Source organism: Spea bombifrons, chromosome 3 (genome assembly GCF_027358695.1).
Source record: "Spea bombifrons isolate aSpeBom1 chromosome 3, aSpeBom1.2.pri, whole genome shotgun sequence".
NCBI classification, from domain to species: Eukaryota; Metazoa; Chordata; class Amphibia; order Anura; family Pelobatidae; genus Spea; species Spea bombifrons.
In genome coordinates this window covers 52,278,703-52,293,479 of record NC_071089.1, presented here as the reverse complement: position 1 = coordinate 52,293,479, position 14,777 = coordinate 52,278,703, and the positions used below count along the sequence as shown (strand labels likewise).

The following is a 14,777-nucleotide window of genomic DNA, read 5'->3' as shown; positions in this document are numbered from 1 at the left end:
CATGTAAGCAATAAAAATGGCATGTAGCATGACAATCCAATATGCAGAACTGTAAAGTTTTTGGGATTATCAGCTTTTAACTGAAACCTTCTTTTCAATCCTTTAATAGCCATAAAGTAGACAGAAGTGAGGATATTTGCCATGTTAATTTTAATTAGCTGTATCAAATACAAAATTATATATCTCACATAGTTCAAAGCGGAAAAATATGTTAATACGTTTTCTGTGTTTAAGTATTCACGAAGGGCTGTAAATTTAAATCACAGAATTTGATTACAACACACACAAAATGCTCCCTTGGGCCCCTTTTGGTCTATTTTCTACGTGTCAGCACATGACCTTAGGGATGTCTCAAAGTAATAAACTTAGTGAACTGCAGAGGAAGATGTGCCACCTGATAGACATACATCTCTTAAGTGCTTTCTGTTGAAGCTGCCAATTCAGTTTTATATCTGTGTTAGGTGCACTGTCTGCATATTTTGGCTTTTCAACTACTCATTTACCTTTTGGTACCCTTTTTTTCTAGCAAACCATATGTGCTAGAGCGCATGAACAGGCATTTCCAGCACGTTCAACACCCCACTCTACAAATGACACTGGGCTCATGAAGGCATGGGGTCTACTTCACCTTTACGTTCCATGAACAGACAAGAATTACCATGAGCAGTCCATAACCAGCACTGCAGTACAGTTTTTATGTTCCACTTTAATGCATATTATAGCTGTTTCCTATACTAACCACAATCAGCTCCAGTGATGGCCTGTGCAAACGTATAGAAAAGTGCTACTATTACTAACTTGCTGCTTCAAGCAGCTAAAAGAGTTGTGAAAAAAGGGAACATGGAAGGAACACCTACAATTTAAATATACTATATTCTGAATACCTCAGCCTTTGACCAAATCCTCCAGTCTAGCAGCAGATATTCTAGTAGCCGCACATCTTGAATCACAGATGTAGCATCCACATTAAGACTGAATTGTCCATTCTCACACATGTTGAACATTTGATCACCAGTGCATCCCTTGAGAAGGGTCTAAAAAAAAAAAAAAAAAAGCAAATGAACTGAACAATAGACATATTATGATTTTAGCCTATTTATATCCAAATTACTATAATATGCATTTTAAAACATTGCCAATAGTACTGACAACCGATCACCGGCAAAGGCTAGGAATGGGAGTTCTATGGGTGGAGCACATTTAATGTCAGCAGACCTACACGACATCATGTGATGCTGGTTGTCTTGTTGAAGGGCACCCAGATATTGGTAACTATGTATGTTTTAAGGATAAAATATATTCCATATTGAAAACACTGCTACTAACAAGTCTACCATGTTTGGATCCATGCTTTTATCCATTAGAGAAAACACTGTAAGCATTTCAAACTGTTTACATTTGAACACCTGATCGCAATATCTAAAACAAATAACAAAAAGGGCTACTAATAACTGTAGCTTATACATACCTTTAAAATATGGAACCCAACGATACACTTTGGCCTGATTAAAACTTGGTGAATCATTGAATAAACGTCACAATTTTCACTTTCCTGAATTCTCTGTTGGTTGTTCCTCAAAAGAGACAATATGATCTGTAATGCTAAAGACTGTGTCTCCTCCGAGTCGCTAACTTCCACAATCTATAAAACCAAACATTTTTTTTCTTTTAAGTATGTATCAAAATGCATTGTAAAAATTCCACATTATCTTATAAACTTTATACAACCTTTCCAAGTTAGCGTTACTTTAAAACAAATAAAAAATACAAGCCTTGCTAAACTGGTACCCCATATGTTGGACCATGATAACAAAAGAAAAATGAATAGATATCCCTGCTGGCTTTCTCAGTTTATAGCGGTGAATATGAATGGCAAGATATCACAGCCAATGCAGGGAGTAAATCCAATAACGCAGTGACATCTGAGGAAATTTATTTATGTATTCATTTCTGACAAAGAGATGTTGCCCTATTTGCATCTGAATCGGTAAGAGGTCATATATCAGTCTGTGCATATGTATTGCAGCACATGCTGGCAAGACACTGAATTACTCCCCACGTTGTCTCACGTGTCAAGACTGCTTGGATTCTCCTACCCACGGCATATAAATGATTTTCATCTCCAGATGGAGCCAGTCAGCTGAAGTCACAAAGCAATATTTTAAGCGTTGGTTTGAGAATTACAAAACGATATATATATATATATATATATATATATATACATACATACATACACACACACATATATATACACACACTTTAAATTAAAACAAAGAGCTCATAACAAAGGGACTTCACATTCATCAACTCTTTCCCTATGAGTTGGAATAGCATTCTCCTTTGGTAACACCAATTTTAATTTTGCGTCAGATAAAAGGATTATACTCCAGTGAAAGATGAACAGTACACTATTTGGAAAAAGAAAGCCAGACATTTTGTTAATGGCAGGCTAAATACATCTGAAATGCATCCATTTTCCTGTTGATGCTCACTTGTTTTATGCTCTCATCTGGACTGAAAGGTACAATTCAGGAGGGTATTCAAAGCTACACAGACACATTCAGTCTACATTTCATGACAAAGCCATCATCTTGTTTCATTGGATGCTCAAATAACCATGTATAAAGCGGATATAGAGGGGAAAAGTAATCATTGTTGGCCTAATTTACATATACCTACATAGAATCTTTAGTAACCTTTGTCGTTTTAACACAACCTCTTATAGGCAGTGCAGCTAAATATCTCAAATGTTTTCTATGACTTAATTGTGAATATAATTAATTCAAAACAATGGTGCAAGGTGATGCAAAAAAGAGGAATAGGGCACACATACGGGACACCTTTTTTTTCTTCCCCAATATGTTTTTTGCAATACTTATTGCAAGTAGGAGAATTCCAAATGTTTGATTAAAGTCTTAAAATATTTATTCATACACCTTTGCAGACAAATTCTGGAAAATCTTACCAACAGCTGTCCTATAAAATACAACTGTTACAGTCATTTCTAATTAAAAGGCATCCTACTGAAAATAGATGCATATGGATGGTAAAATTGTAAGTAGAAACTCTAGATGGCTCTCACAATAAATGTTGAAGATTTTCAAGCAGATTTAAAGGTGAGCCATCAGATGTTTTTTTAATAACACAATTATTGATTAAATAGACAGTTGAGGCGGGTTTTGACAAAAAAGATTATATCAATTATATCTACTTCAGTTAACATGTTTACTTTATTGCCACTATAGTTGTTCCCATTGTATGTTCTCCTGTGTGCCACAAGAATGGACTCTACAGAGCTGACATTTTAAGACATAATAAGAACAGGTGCAATAATTGTAATGTTGACATAGAATTTATAACACATTATTGCTTTCATTTAATGTAAATATATTAAACAACCATCCTACCCATAGTTTAATGTAAAATGCATTTTGAAGGCCATTTTGCAAGGTCTCCAATGCTATAGGTGCGCGTGTGACATTGAGTTTCTCCTTCTGATTTCACGGCTTATTCTGAAAATGGCGTGAACACAGACGCTGATTTTTTTGGCCACGGATTTGGTTTTAGTGCGCCTCAGTGAAGCTGGACTCCACCCCCCCCTAATATTATGTCATGACAGACATCAAAACATTTTGTGGAAACTGGTGCTTAATATTAATAATATTTCTTACCCTTGCAAACAGAAAAACAAATGCTGCAATTCCTCCAACCTCATGTAAGATGCTCTGTATGTTTTTCAGGAGAGATGGCTGTAGCATTTTTAAGGCTTGGGAATCCAGGGCACTGCTGGTGACATCTTTTGTACTGAATGGTCTCTGGGTAGGTGCAGTTTTCAGGCTTCCTTTCATCCTAATTACTGGTTCATAGATTGTATATTGTCCTGGATTGCACATGTCATAAACAACAGCAAGGTTTTCCTAAAAGATTACAAAAAATATTCACAATTGTTGGTTTCTACTTCTGTTTAATAATTTAATTTCAATTTGGCTTAAATGTATTTAAATTAATTTGTAAAATTTTACAAAATGATGACTTATCATTGAAAAGTAAGTACTTTAATGTACATTTGTCCAAAATAAAAAAGCTCACCGAAGAGGCAGCCCTGCCACTGCAGCCGCCCATTCACCTCCAGAAGCAGCTAAACCAGTTAGTGTACTTTCCATACATGCTCATGGCTATCTGATCTGAACAGCCGCCCACTGGTAGCATTCTTCTTTTACATTTTTAACTCTATTTGGGTAGTGGTATGTTGCATGAAACAAAATGATGTTCAACTATCAAATTTTATCACTTTTGCAGGAACACTTAATATTTTTTAACATTTCACAATTTCCAGTTGCTTAGAAACAGCATGAATGAGAAGACATTACTTCCAGGAGGGACTGTATTGGCTCATAATTACTTCTGCTGCTTGTTACTTATTCACAGACAGTCTAATTCCTTAAATCTGAGCTATAGCCGAGTTGAAATAAACATTTTTATCTCACCAATTTTAGTATGCGTGATGAAGAACAAAATGAGAAGGGCCTCATCTATGGTGTCTTAACCTGGGCTGATGCATTGTTAAAAGGTACTCTCCAGCCCTCATTAAGTATACCGCATAATTAAGGCTTTTTTTTTTTTTTTTTTTTTTTGTAGCCCCTTAAGGATAAACTTTTTTTTTTTTTTGCATAACTATGAGAAATATGTATTTGTCCTGGATTGGCTGCATCAAGACACGGAGGGGGTGGAAAGGTGCAGATTCTTCCTAAGGAGCATATTTACTTCTGTGGCAGAACGACCTGTCATACAGGGCCTCAAGGTAGACAGAGATGGATCCAGCCTGGCTGCCAAACAAAGATGGCTCAGGCAGGAACTCCATTTTGTTAACAAACCCCATTAACAGGATTACTGCCAGGAGGATATTCAGTAGCCAAAGGGGATTAAAGGTTGGGTTGTCTACATATACCTGTTTATTAATGTTAATTCAATTATGTGGATATATAAGGCTATGTTTTACAACAATAAAATGTCCCATTTGTTCTTCACAATCATGGTGGTCGTGACCACTTTTGTGATCTAAGACAAAGATCAATCTATTAGCCTTTTGAGGCTGGAGACGATCCTGAGGGACAGACGAAGGATTCATAGGGTATCTATAACCCTAACTAAGCGACCATTACATCTTCTATGCAAGGTTGTCTTATAATCAGACCTCAAATAGGTCTGACTGCAAGACTAAGAACCAGATCCCCCGCAGCACCGCAGGGGACCTGGACCCTCCTCTCTGGCAGCCAGTTGAGGTCTTTGCGGGATGCACCCAGAAAACCTCCGCTGCTGCCAGCAGTTCTTCTGGGGCTTCTATGACGAAGTGCCGGCATCACATAACCTTCTGATGCTTATTCATAGAAGCCCCGGCCAGCAAGAGAGGTTGTCTACGCGAATCGCGCATACCTCCACCGGCTGCCCCCACTAGATATCAAAGAATCTGAAGCACGGGGGACAAGTCTAGGTATGCACTGGTAAGCTGGGGGGTTAAGAGTGGCATCAGGGAGTACAACAGTTTTCTGGAGGCAGAGTGGCATATAGGGGGTTAAAAGGTGTGTCATATAGGGGTGTATAAGGGATATCTGGGGTGGCAGAGTGGCAAATAGGGGGTTAAAAAGTTTACATATGAATATTTACTAGTAAAACTTTTTTCCCTATAGCGTAGTCTTATATTCAGACTGTTTCTTTTTTTCCCAAATTAATATTCAAGTTTTGGGGGTCATCTTATTATCAGTCTTATAATTAAGCAAATACGTTATTTGCTACTAAATAAAGACATAAAAATGATATTGTTTGTAAGTTAGTGTTATAGTCCTTTTTAAGAAACACTTGGGTTTGGTTAAAGAGACACATTAATGTCCCAGGCATTTAATATTCACTTTAAGTTTTTTTTAAAAATACTTACCTTGTGGAAAAGCTGCAATTGCACAACTGCAGTAGAACACCTCCTATATAGGCCGGGAGTTTTGTGCCACCTATTGGCCGCTTGAGCTGACAAGTGGTAGGTATACTATATGTCATATCTATATGGCAAATAGCTGGAGGGTAATGTATATAACCAAGGGGCCAATGTAGAGGGTACCCTTCACAATGAAATCATAGGCTCTTTTTAAACATGTTTATTTTTACATGTTTTAATAATGTTTGATCATTTCCCTTTTTTGTTTTCTCTTTTGAACAGGGAGGAATTATGTTCCCCTCCGCTTACACACATGTATAATCCAGCAAGGTTTTTACTGTAACAGGGATAAAATAATGGTTCCTGGGTGTGTCATTGCTGATATGTAGGAAATGAATGCAACTCAGGCTTTCAACTTCTTACACCGTAACAAGTACTCAATTAGAGCACTTTTACAATGGTTCAATCTGCTCACATAACGCCATGCCATTTGCAGGTGAAACGAGGGAGATCAGCAACCGAATAGATAATGTAATATTACGTCTTAAGCTTTAAGCAGTGGTTTTACTAGGACATAATAATACTACATCCTCAGTCCTCAAGGGATAAAAATCCAATTGAATAAAGGGATCCATCAAAATCCCATGTATATGTTTGGTTCTGCCCCCAAAATACCTTGCCTTGTAAAGGATGCATTCGGCAGAGAGAATTTCCTGCGCTCTAGAGCTCACCCTAAAAGCTGCTATAAGCAACCAAAACCAGTGTAAATCACAGAATGAAATCCTAGTTTAAATACGAGAGATTATGTTGCCAATTTAGCAGTGCATTACACAAGACTTTCTCGCATAATACCCACCATGGGACAGGACCTTCACAATAAATGGTTAACTTGGTGAACTGAAATGCCTCATTTCAGCTCAGTGCATATACAGTACAGCTGCCAACAGTCTTAAACAAAAAGTCCAAATGAAGCACTGTGTGTGCAATAAGGGAGTGTCATCCATTTGTCAGCGCTCCCCTAGAGATCTGGCCTGTTCTTCTGACCACCAGGCTTGCATGCCAATCACATGGAGGGATTACTGCTAGGTTCAAGCTAGAACATAGACTCGAGAAGAGAATGCATTCAGAGCATGTGCATACTCCTGCACTGCCAAACTGACAAATGTGTTACTGAAAGACTGCCTGCATTTCCCACAGATGAAATTCTGCCCCGTAGGGCTGCAACTAACGATTATTTTCATAATCCATTAGTTGGCCGATTATTTTTTCGATTAATCAGATAAAAAAATGTAAATTTTTCATTTATTTAAAATAATTTAATAAAGTAACATAGGACGTAAAAAACAAACTGCAGAATAAAAAAAAACTTCTTCTTGTTCTTCTGTCTTCTTTGTCTGCTATCCCCCCCCCCCATAAGTAGCATACACACTGGCACATATTTTTTCACACATATTTGCACAGACTTACGCACTCACATATACCTACTAACGGACACAATTACACCCCATACACTCGTGTTTACACACACCCATGCTCACACACAATTACACACCAATGATTGCACACACTTTCTCATACAAATTCAATTGGTGATGGGTTTTTTTGTGAAACCAAAATATCTATTCAAACAGTATGTGATATGATCAAATGGTACAGAAAGCAAGTCTTCCATAAAATCGTACAGCATTTCTTTTGTTCATAAGGTTCCATAAACCATTTACATATTACTTACAATCAAATGACCCATGTCAACATCTTTGCTTTTCATAAGGAGGTCCTTAATTTCACTGTTTTGTAGAATCTCTTTAGTTATATACTTGGAGTGGTCTATAATCATTTTTCCATATTTACATGGCATCAGTGAAGTAAAATCTGGACCCCGACAGTATAAATCAAAGGCCTCTTGTACACCAATGTTTGCACCTAAATATGAAAACAAAAATTTTTTACAGGCATAACATAGACCTGCATAATGTAAAAACAATTTTCAATAACTCCAGAAATGTTTTGTTCTAGAGCCGCGGCTCTCAACCTGTGGGTCGCGACCCTTTCACAGAGGTCGCCTAAGACCATCGGAAAACACACATTTCACAATATATAATTACATAATTTTATGGTTGGGGTCACCACAACATGAGGAACTGTATTAAAGGGTCGCGGCATTAGGAAGGTTGAGAACCACTGTTCTAGAGTAACATCTATTTTGAATTAATATCCGATGTATTCATCCAGACGGACCCCATATTTTGTTTCCTTTTGATTTGGATGAATACTTTAAAATTAGAATACTGTAAATAAATTCAGATGAACAGCTTTTATGTTGTTGCGCTAATTTATGTAAACCTTTTCTGGGTAAAACCCTGCTTCAAAGGAAAATGCATATTAAATTGTGAGTACTCTAAAACGTATCCTCCAAAAAAGGGTGAGGGGGCAAAAGCATTTGAGGGGATCCTGCAGACTCCTCCCATTGATTTGCAAAAGAAACACTGGCTGGTGTCCCCTTAAACTAGATATATGTAACTACTGCGGCAGATACTGCATAAAACATTTAACTACTTTTTGTAATTTCTCATTACTTTCTCTCTTTTCTGTTCAGCCCTTTTGTGCTGGAAAAAACAATAGGTAAGATTGATTAAAGAAATGTGTAGCTCCTTTCTGGGCTGTGTTTCATTATTTTAAATGATATATGGCAGAAAACACCACATTGATTCATGGTTATGAATATTATTATTCCATTAAAAATGTATCATTAAGATAAGAATCTAACAGTAAACCCTATTTGTGAAGACGCAGGTTTGGTCATTGAGCTATAGTGCATGCTTGTCAACACCAGACAAGGACAACAATATGATGTTGTGTTATATAGATTTCTATGAAGTTTTGGTTTTTCAATATTTCTCAAATATGTCACTGCTTAATAAATAACCTTAGAAGTATTTAATCCATAAAATATCATTGTAACCTCACCATTGAATAGAAGAACGTTCCCTAAATTCAGTTTTCCACTTAAATGAGTGATGTCTTCTTGGGATGTGCAGTGTCCGATCATACAAAAAGTTTTGTTACTGTCAGATGACAAGCTTGCCTTTCGTGGTGGAATGTATTCTATTGTAACTTCCCTTTTCCTGTTATAATAATAGTGAATAAATTAGCAATTTGATACAAAAAAAAGTTTAAACCATAAACAGTCCGCAATTTAATTCATGGCTTAATAAGAGATGTTCAGTGTATGTATAATGTTTTAATAAAACAGAATACAGAAGAAAACCTATTTAAAATAAAACACATTATTCATTTCTGGAAATACAAAACAGCAGCATGTTTAAGTTAATTCTGCTTGTTTGACACAGTGCTGAGTTTGATAAAAATGACTAGTAAGTGCCACCTTACCGTTGACCTGAGACCCACATCTGTATTTTGCTACAGGCTTTTTTCTTACTCTCCATTTGTTCTTTGTAAGTCAATGCCAAATGCTGCCAATTGCCATGGAGGAAAATAGCTTCTTCTGTTTCAGCCTGTGCCAGCAAACCACTTTTAGCTTCATCATTTGGGTCTACGCAGACTCTGAAAATGAAAAAAAATCAGGACAAATGAAAATAGTGATCATGTTGTTCTTCTATTTTAAAGAAGTCCTTGGAGGTAATTTAATAGGTTTAATTCGCAATTGCGACCATCATGTGTCCCCTTTGTATATGTAAATGAAGACAGCGTGCAACTCTGGTGCTTCCATACTTCCAAATCAGAAAACAATTACAATGGCAATTTAGTTATTTGCTTGCTAAGAGAGAATTAATAACATTATTATCAAGGCTGCTTTTTGGAAAGCATTGCAGGCAGATTTTCCACTAGGTTTAGAAGCATTTTTGCAGTTTTTTGTATCTCAATTTTTTTTCTTCTTAAAAATCATTCTATCAAGCACTCTCCTTTAATATGGGGTTTCATTTCATAACAGGAATGAAAGATAAATGGTGTGATTTAACATTTCCCAGATGTACAACTGCATAGGATTTTAAATGCTGAAGGTTAACAGTGCCCCCTAGAGCTCCACAAACAAGATGTAGGCATGAAAGTACCACCTAGGATGCACTAAGCATGATAATTTTCAGTTACCAGCACATGTAATATCATTCATTATTTTTGTAACCTTGAATGTGAAACGTAAGTGTGTATATTATCCAAGCATCACCACCCTTCCACAAAGAACATTACATTTTCCAATTTTAATACTGACCATGTGGCTTGCCAATATGAAAAAAAAGCCTATGGTAAATGTTACAGAGTGATAAATGTTAACATTTTTACGAAGTAACAATTCACTCACCTAAAAATGAGATGTCCAGTGATTATGCTGGCCCAGATCTGTAACATCAATGCCTTTGACCCCAAGGAGATAACATGTACATAACCATCCTCTACTAGCTTGTCATTAATATGATAATCAGAGCCTGAAGACTTTTCTCCTTCTGAAAGGAAATTGCATTTCACAAATATTAAATATTCTGTAATAAATTCTGTTTTTGGGACTAAAGCTCTTGTAAGTGGCAAAAGTGAAACTATAATATAAAGTTCAAGGAAGCATTATTTGCCTTGCTTTTGGTTTTACTACCACATTACCAGTGCAAACACTGCATGTTTAAGGACCTCACTTATATGCACAGTAAAGAGTGTAGATCAACTATTAAAAAAAAAATAAAATAAGGAGGTTACGTATGTAAAGTTATTGTGGTGAACGTTGTTTTTTTAAATAAAACGTGGGTCATGGATCACAGGACACCTTGTGCAAAATCCACACAAATTTCCCCTCCCCTCTATTATGCTGAGAACCCCATTCACATTCATACACATACAAAGATGCACAACAGGCTACTGAATACACACAGGCATTAACACAGACAGTGCTCTCCACTAATATTGGCACCCTTGGTCAATATGAACAAAGAAGGCTGTAAAAATTGTCTTCATTGTTTATCCTTTTCATCTTTTCCGTAAAAAATTACACCACTCTCATGGATATTAAACAATTGCAAAAAAAAAAACAAACAAAAAAAAAACAGTGTGTGGCATAATCATTGGCACCCCTATGAATTCACATGAGAAAAATATATTTGAACTATATTCTCGTTGAGATTTTAGATTTTTTAGTAAACCTGGGTAACTAGGAACAGGCAATCGTTCAACCATGACTTCCTGTTTCACATGGATATAAATATTAGGGAACACATAGGCCAAATTCCTTTGGTCATTCATCACAATGGGCAAGACCAAGGAATATAACACTATATGGACAAAAGTACTGGAAGAACACCGGACCATTATACCATGCACAATGCAGTCGGGCAAAACCCAGACTTGCTCAACAGAGAAGCGTCACTCTCACTCATCACTCCACAGAACACGTTTCCACTGCTCCAGAGTGCAGTGGCGGCGTGCTTTACACCAATTGATCAGACACTGGGCATTGTAGTTGGTTACGTGGATTTCAAAATTAAGAGGTGTGGCCCAATACTTTTGCCCATTTAGTGTAGCTGTGATGTGTGGCAAAAGGTTGGTTAGCTTAGCAAAATGGAAAGTGGCTATAAGAAAATAGCAAAAGCATTGAAAATGCCCATTTCCTACATCAGGGCAAAAGTTATGAAGTTTCAGTCAAATGGAATGTTATGAATTAACCTGGAAGAGGAAGTGTGTCTATATTGTCTCAAGGCACTGTGAAGAGGTTTGAGCTTCCAAAAATTTCCAAGGATCACAGCTGGAGAATTGCAGACGTTAGTTGTGTCTTGGGGTCATAAAGTCGCCAAAACTAAAATCTGAAGTCACCTACATCACTACAAGTTGATTGGAAGGATTTCAAGAAAAAAGCCTCTACAAACTCAACTGTCTTCACTATGCCAGACACTGCTGGAACTACAAATGGGATCAGGTTCTATGGTCAGAAAAAAAAACAAAATGTTGGGTTTGGTACAGAGAGGTAGCCATATGGAAAAGTACCTCATGCCCACAGTTAAATATGATGGTGGCTTTGTAATGTTTTTCTGTCAAAGGACCTGTACACTTTGTTAGGATGCATAGCATAATGGGCTATAAAATATCAAAAGATAATAAATGAATACCTGACTGCTTCTGCCAGAAAGCTTCCAGTAGGACAATGACCCAAAATATACAACACAAAAATGGTTTATGGACCACAAAATCAAGGTCCCTTGGCTTGAATCCCATAGAAAACTCGTGGGGTGAACTGAAGAGGAGAGTCCACCAGTGTTGAATTTGAAGGAGTGGGGGGGGGGTCTGGGGTTTGCACAGGGTGTCTTAGTTGAGTTGGTTGAAACTCTCTTGGAGATTCTAGACATTGCAATACATTATGGAGGCCCATCCCTAATTAGCTTCTGCCATAGGAAGAACACTGTATGCTAATGTGGATGCATGCACTGACACCTTTAAAATAAACACTTATGAAAGTTCTTACATACATTGGTTATCATACCCTTTCAAGCGTAAACCCACACACTGAAACACATATATACATACATCGCAAGGTCAGTCCTGGTTTTGCAAATTCCTGCTTTTAACCCTGTTGTTAAAATTTCAATTACCTGTGTTCTCTGAGTGAACAGGAAACGGTTTGGTTTTTCTCTTTGTCTTCTTTCCTCTCTCCATTAAACTTTCCACATCTGAATTATACTCCAGGTTAAGCCACAGGGTAAAGCTAAAGCCATCTGACATGTGTGGCCAGCAGTTCTGCCCAACCAAAGGCAAGTGAATAGGAGCAACATACCAAGAGGAAAGATAATTACTCCAGTTTTCTCCACTACAATCTTTATTTTGCAAAATTTTTGTTCTTCTTAAAAATCCGGTCATTTTACCGGAAGTAATGCCAGGTTTCTGTGAAACAGAAGTTCCCAAAGCAGACATCTGCTGCAGAGGGAATGTGATGTACTTCAGGGGCATCATGCTGTTATTGGCCTCTATAATGTTCAGAATTCCTTGAAGCAGTATACCCTACAGAATAAAACGTGTACAGTAGAGTAGATAAACCACAGGGACATGTAATTTTTTAGCAAATGTTGTAGTAAAGCAACATTTATTACCAAATGAAAATGTTTTATGACAACATCAACCTTATTATGCACTTACATATGGCAAAGTTGTTTCCAGAAAATATCGAAGAAAGAGTGCAAGCTCCTCTGAACAAGTTTTGTAGCTCATTAAAGACACCAACAGTTCAATCAGCACTTCATGGCATTCTAGAAAAACACAACTAATTAGCTCTACGTAGAATTAAAACACTGATTAATACAAATCCATGTCCGAAAAAATCATGTCCCCTTGCCATTAAGTTTATAGACAGCAAACTGCTTTTCCCTTAAATCTCATTCTAAATGCCCCATATTTAAATAATACATCTTGGGAACATATCATTGTTTGCCATGTATGATTAACATTAAACTAGGGGAGGTCCTCACTGAATTCAATGTTACTTTGCTTGAGCATACTGTAATAAATTCGCTAAAGCATAGTATTTAATGCATGGGATCACTGGTTGATATAATTTGCTCTCCCTGTCTATAGGTGTACCTGCATCCTAACAGTAAACTAGGTCACTAGTAAGTTTACCATGCACTGCAAGAAATATACTGTACATGACAACATCGTGTAGACAAAAAATAGGTTTTACTCTATGATAGTAAATATTTTAACATGAGAGGAATATTATGTTTAGGTCCAAAAGGTTCAAGCATTAACAGAGGTGGCTTCACCATATAGGCAGATAAAAGTAGCCGTTTATAGACATACCAGTGTCACATTGATTCCATACAATGTTGTATCACTACAAATTTCCCTTTTGAATACACTTTTGACCAGTAAGTGTTCTTTAGACATTGTATCTATACATTTTCTTTGTATAAAGGAAAAAAAATATTTTAAAGACGTAACTACAAAGACAAACTGTTCTGTAGCAGAACATCACTAACCTTGCAAGTCGGGATCACTTTTTGTCAAGATATGTTGAAAACCCATTAATAAGGTTTTTATTGTTCCCTACAATTAAAAACAATTAGATTTGTACAAAGGGGATCATGGAAGCACAACACTTCTAAAACATTTAGAAACCATAACATAAGATATACCTTACAGAAGAAGCTTTACAATGCATTTTGTACAGATAACTTGAGATAAATATCTTTATATAAATAAAAGGGAGCTAAATACAAATATTTCCCTTCGACATCAAGCAATATAATATCTCAAGACTCCACCTCCATCCGTAATAGATCATGCCTAGTGTACGCAACCAATGATTCTATTGCATACCTGTTGTATTAGAAGGATTGCATTTTTTTTCTTGGTCCTCATTATTTTCAGGAAACTATGAAAAATATGGGTAACCAATTTTGTGTCTGTATGGTCACCAGAAAGTAAATTCAATTCTAGTGAACAGATTTCAGGATACAACAATTCCCCATTACTGCTCACATTAACCAGGTAGCTGGAAGTGCATATTTCTTCTGGTTCTATTTTGATTTCTGTAACAGAAACATCAAACATGAGATAATGTGAAATATAGGATAACCATTTGTAAACGGTAAAATAACCCCAATAGGTTTCTGGTATTAAAATGAAAGCTCTCTCTTTACATTATTTAACTGTATCCAGATACATGAATTACAGGGAAAGGAACCAATTTAACTGATGTTAACATTGGTGTGAGGAAATAAAAAATCATTAGTACAGGATAAAAATGGCTCTTTAAGTAAAATTTATTGTGAAAACAAAACAAAAATCAAGGACTTCATTAGGGAAAAACATCAACGTGACAGATGAACCCAATCATAGTCACCAAGGTGACTCAGGCCGA

The 14,777-nt window shown here is 36.6% G+C and overlaps 1 protein-coding gene across 1 annotated transcript in view; it reads right to left on the bottom strand.

The window, feature by feature from the left end:
• The window catches only part of LYST (lysosomal trafficking regulator), a 119,371-nt gene that overhangs the window by 61,122 nt on the left and 43,472 nt on the right, over positions 1–14,777 (bottom strand). Inside the window, exons 8-18 of the mRNA XM_053461265.1 lie at positions 14,234–14,445; positions 13,894–13,960; positions 13,055–13,164; positions 12,514–12,919; positions 10,248–10,389; positions 9,317–9,490; positions 8,894–9,051; positions 7,659–7,849; positions 3,672–3,917; positions 1,469–1,642; positions 885–1,034 (exon numbers count right to left, since the gene is read on the bottom strand). Of these exons, the coding sequence (XP_053317240.1) occupies positions 885–1,034; positions 1,469–1,642; positions 3,672–3,917; positions 7,659–7,849; positions 8,894–9,051; positions 9,317–9,490; positions 10,248–10,389; positions 12,514–12,919; positions 13,055–13,164; positions 13,894–13,960; positions 14,234–14,445 (2,030 nt within the window). The remainder of the gene's footprint in view (positions 1–884; positions 1,035–1,468; positions 1,643–3,671; positions 3,918–7,658; positions 7,850–8,893; positions 9,052–9,316; positions 9,491–10,247; positions 10,390–12,513; positions 12,920–13,054; positions 13,165–13,893; positions 13,961–14,233; positions 14,446–14,777) is intronic.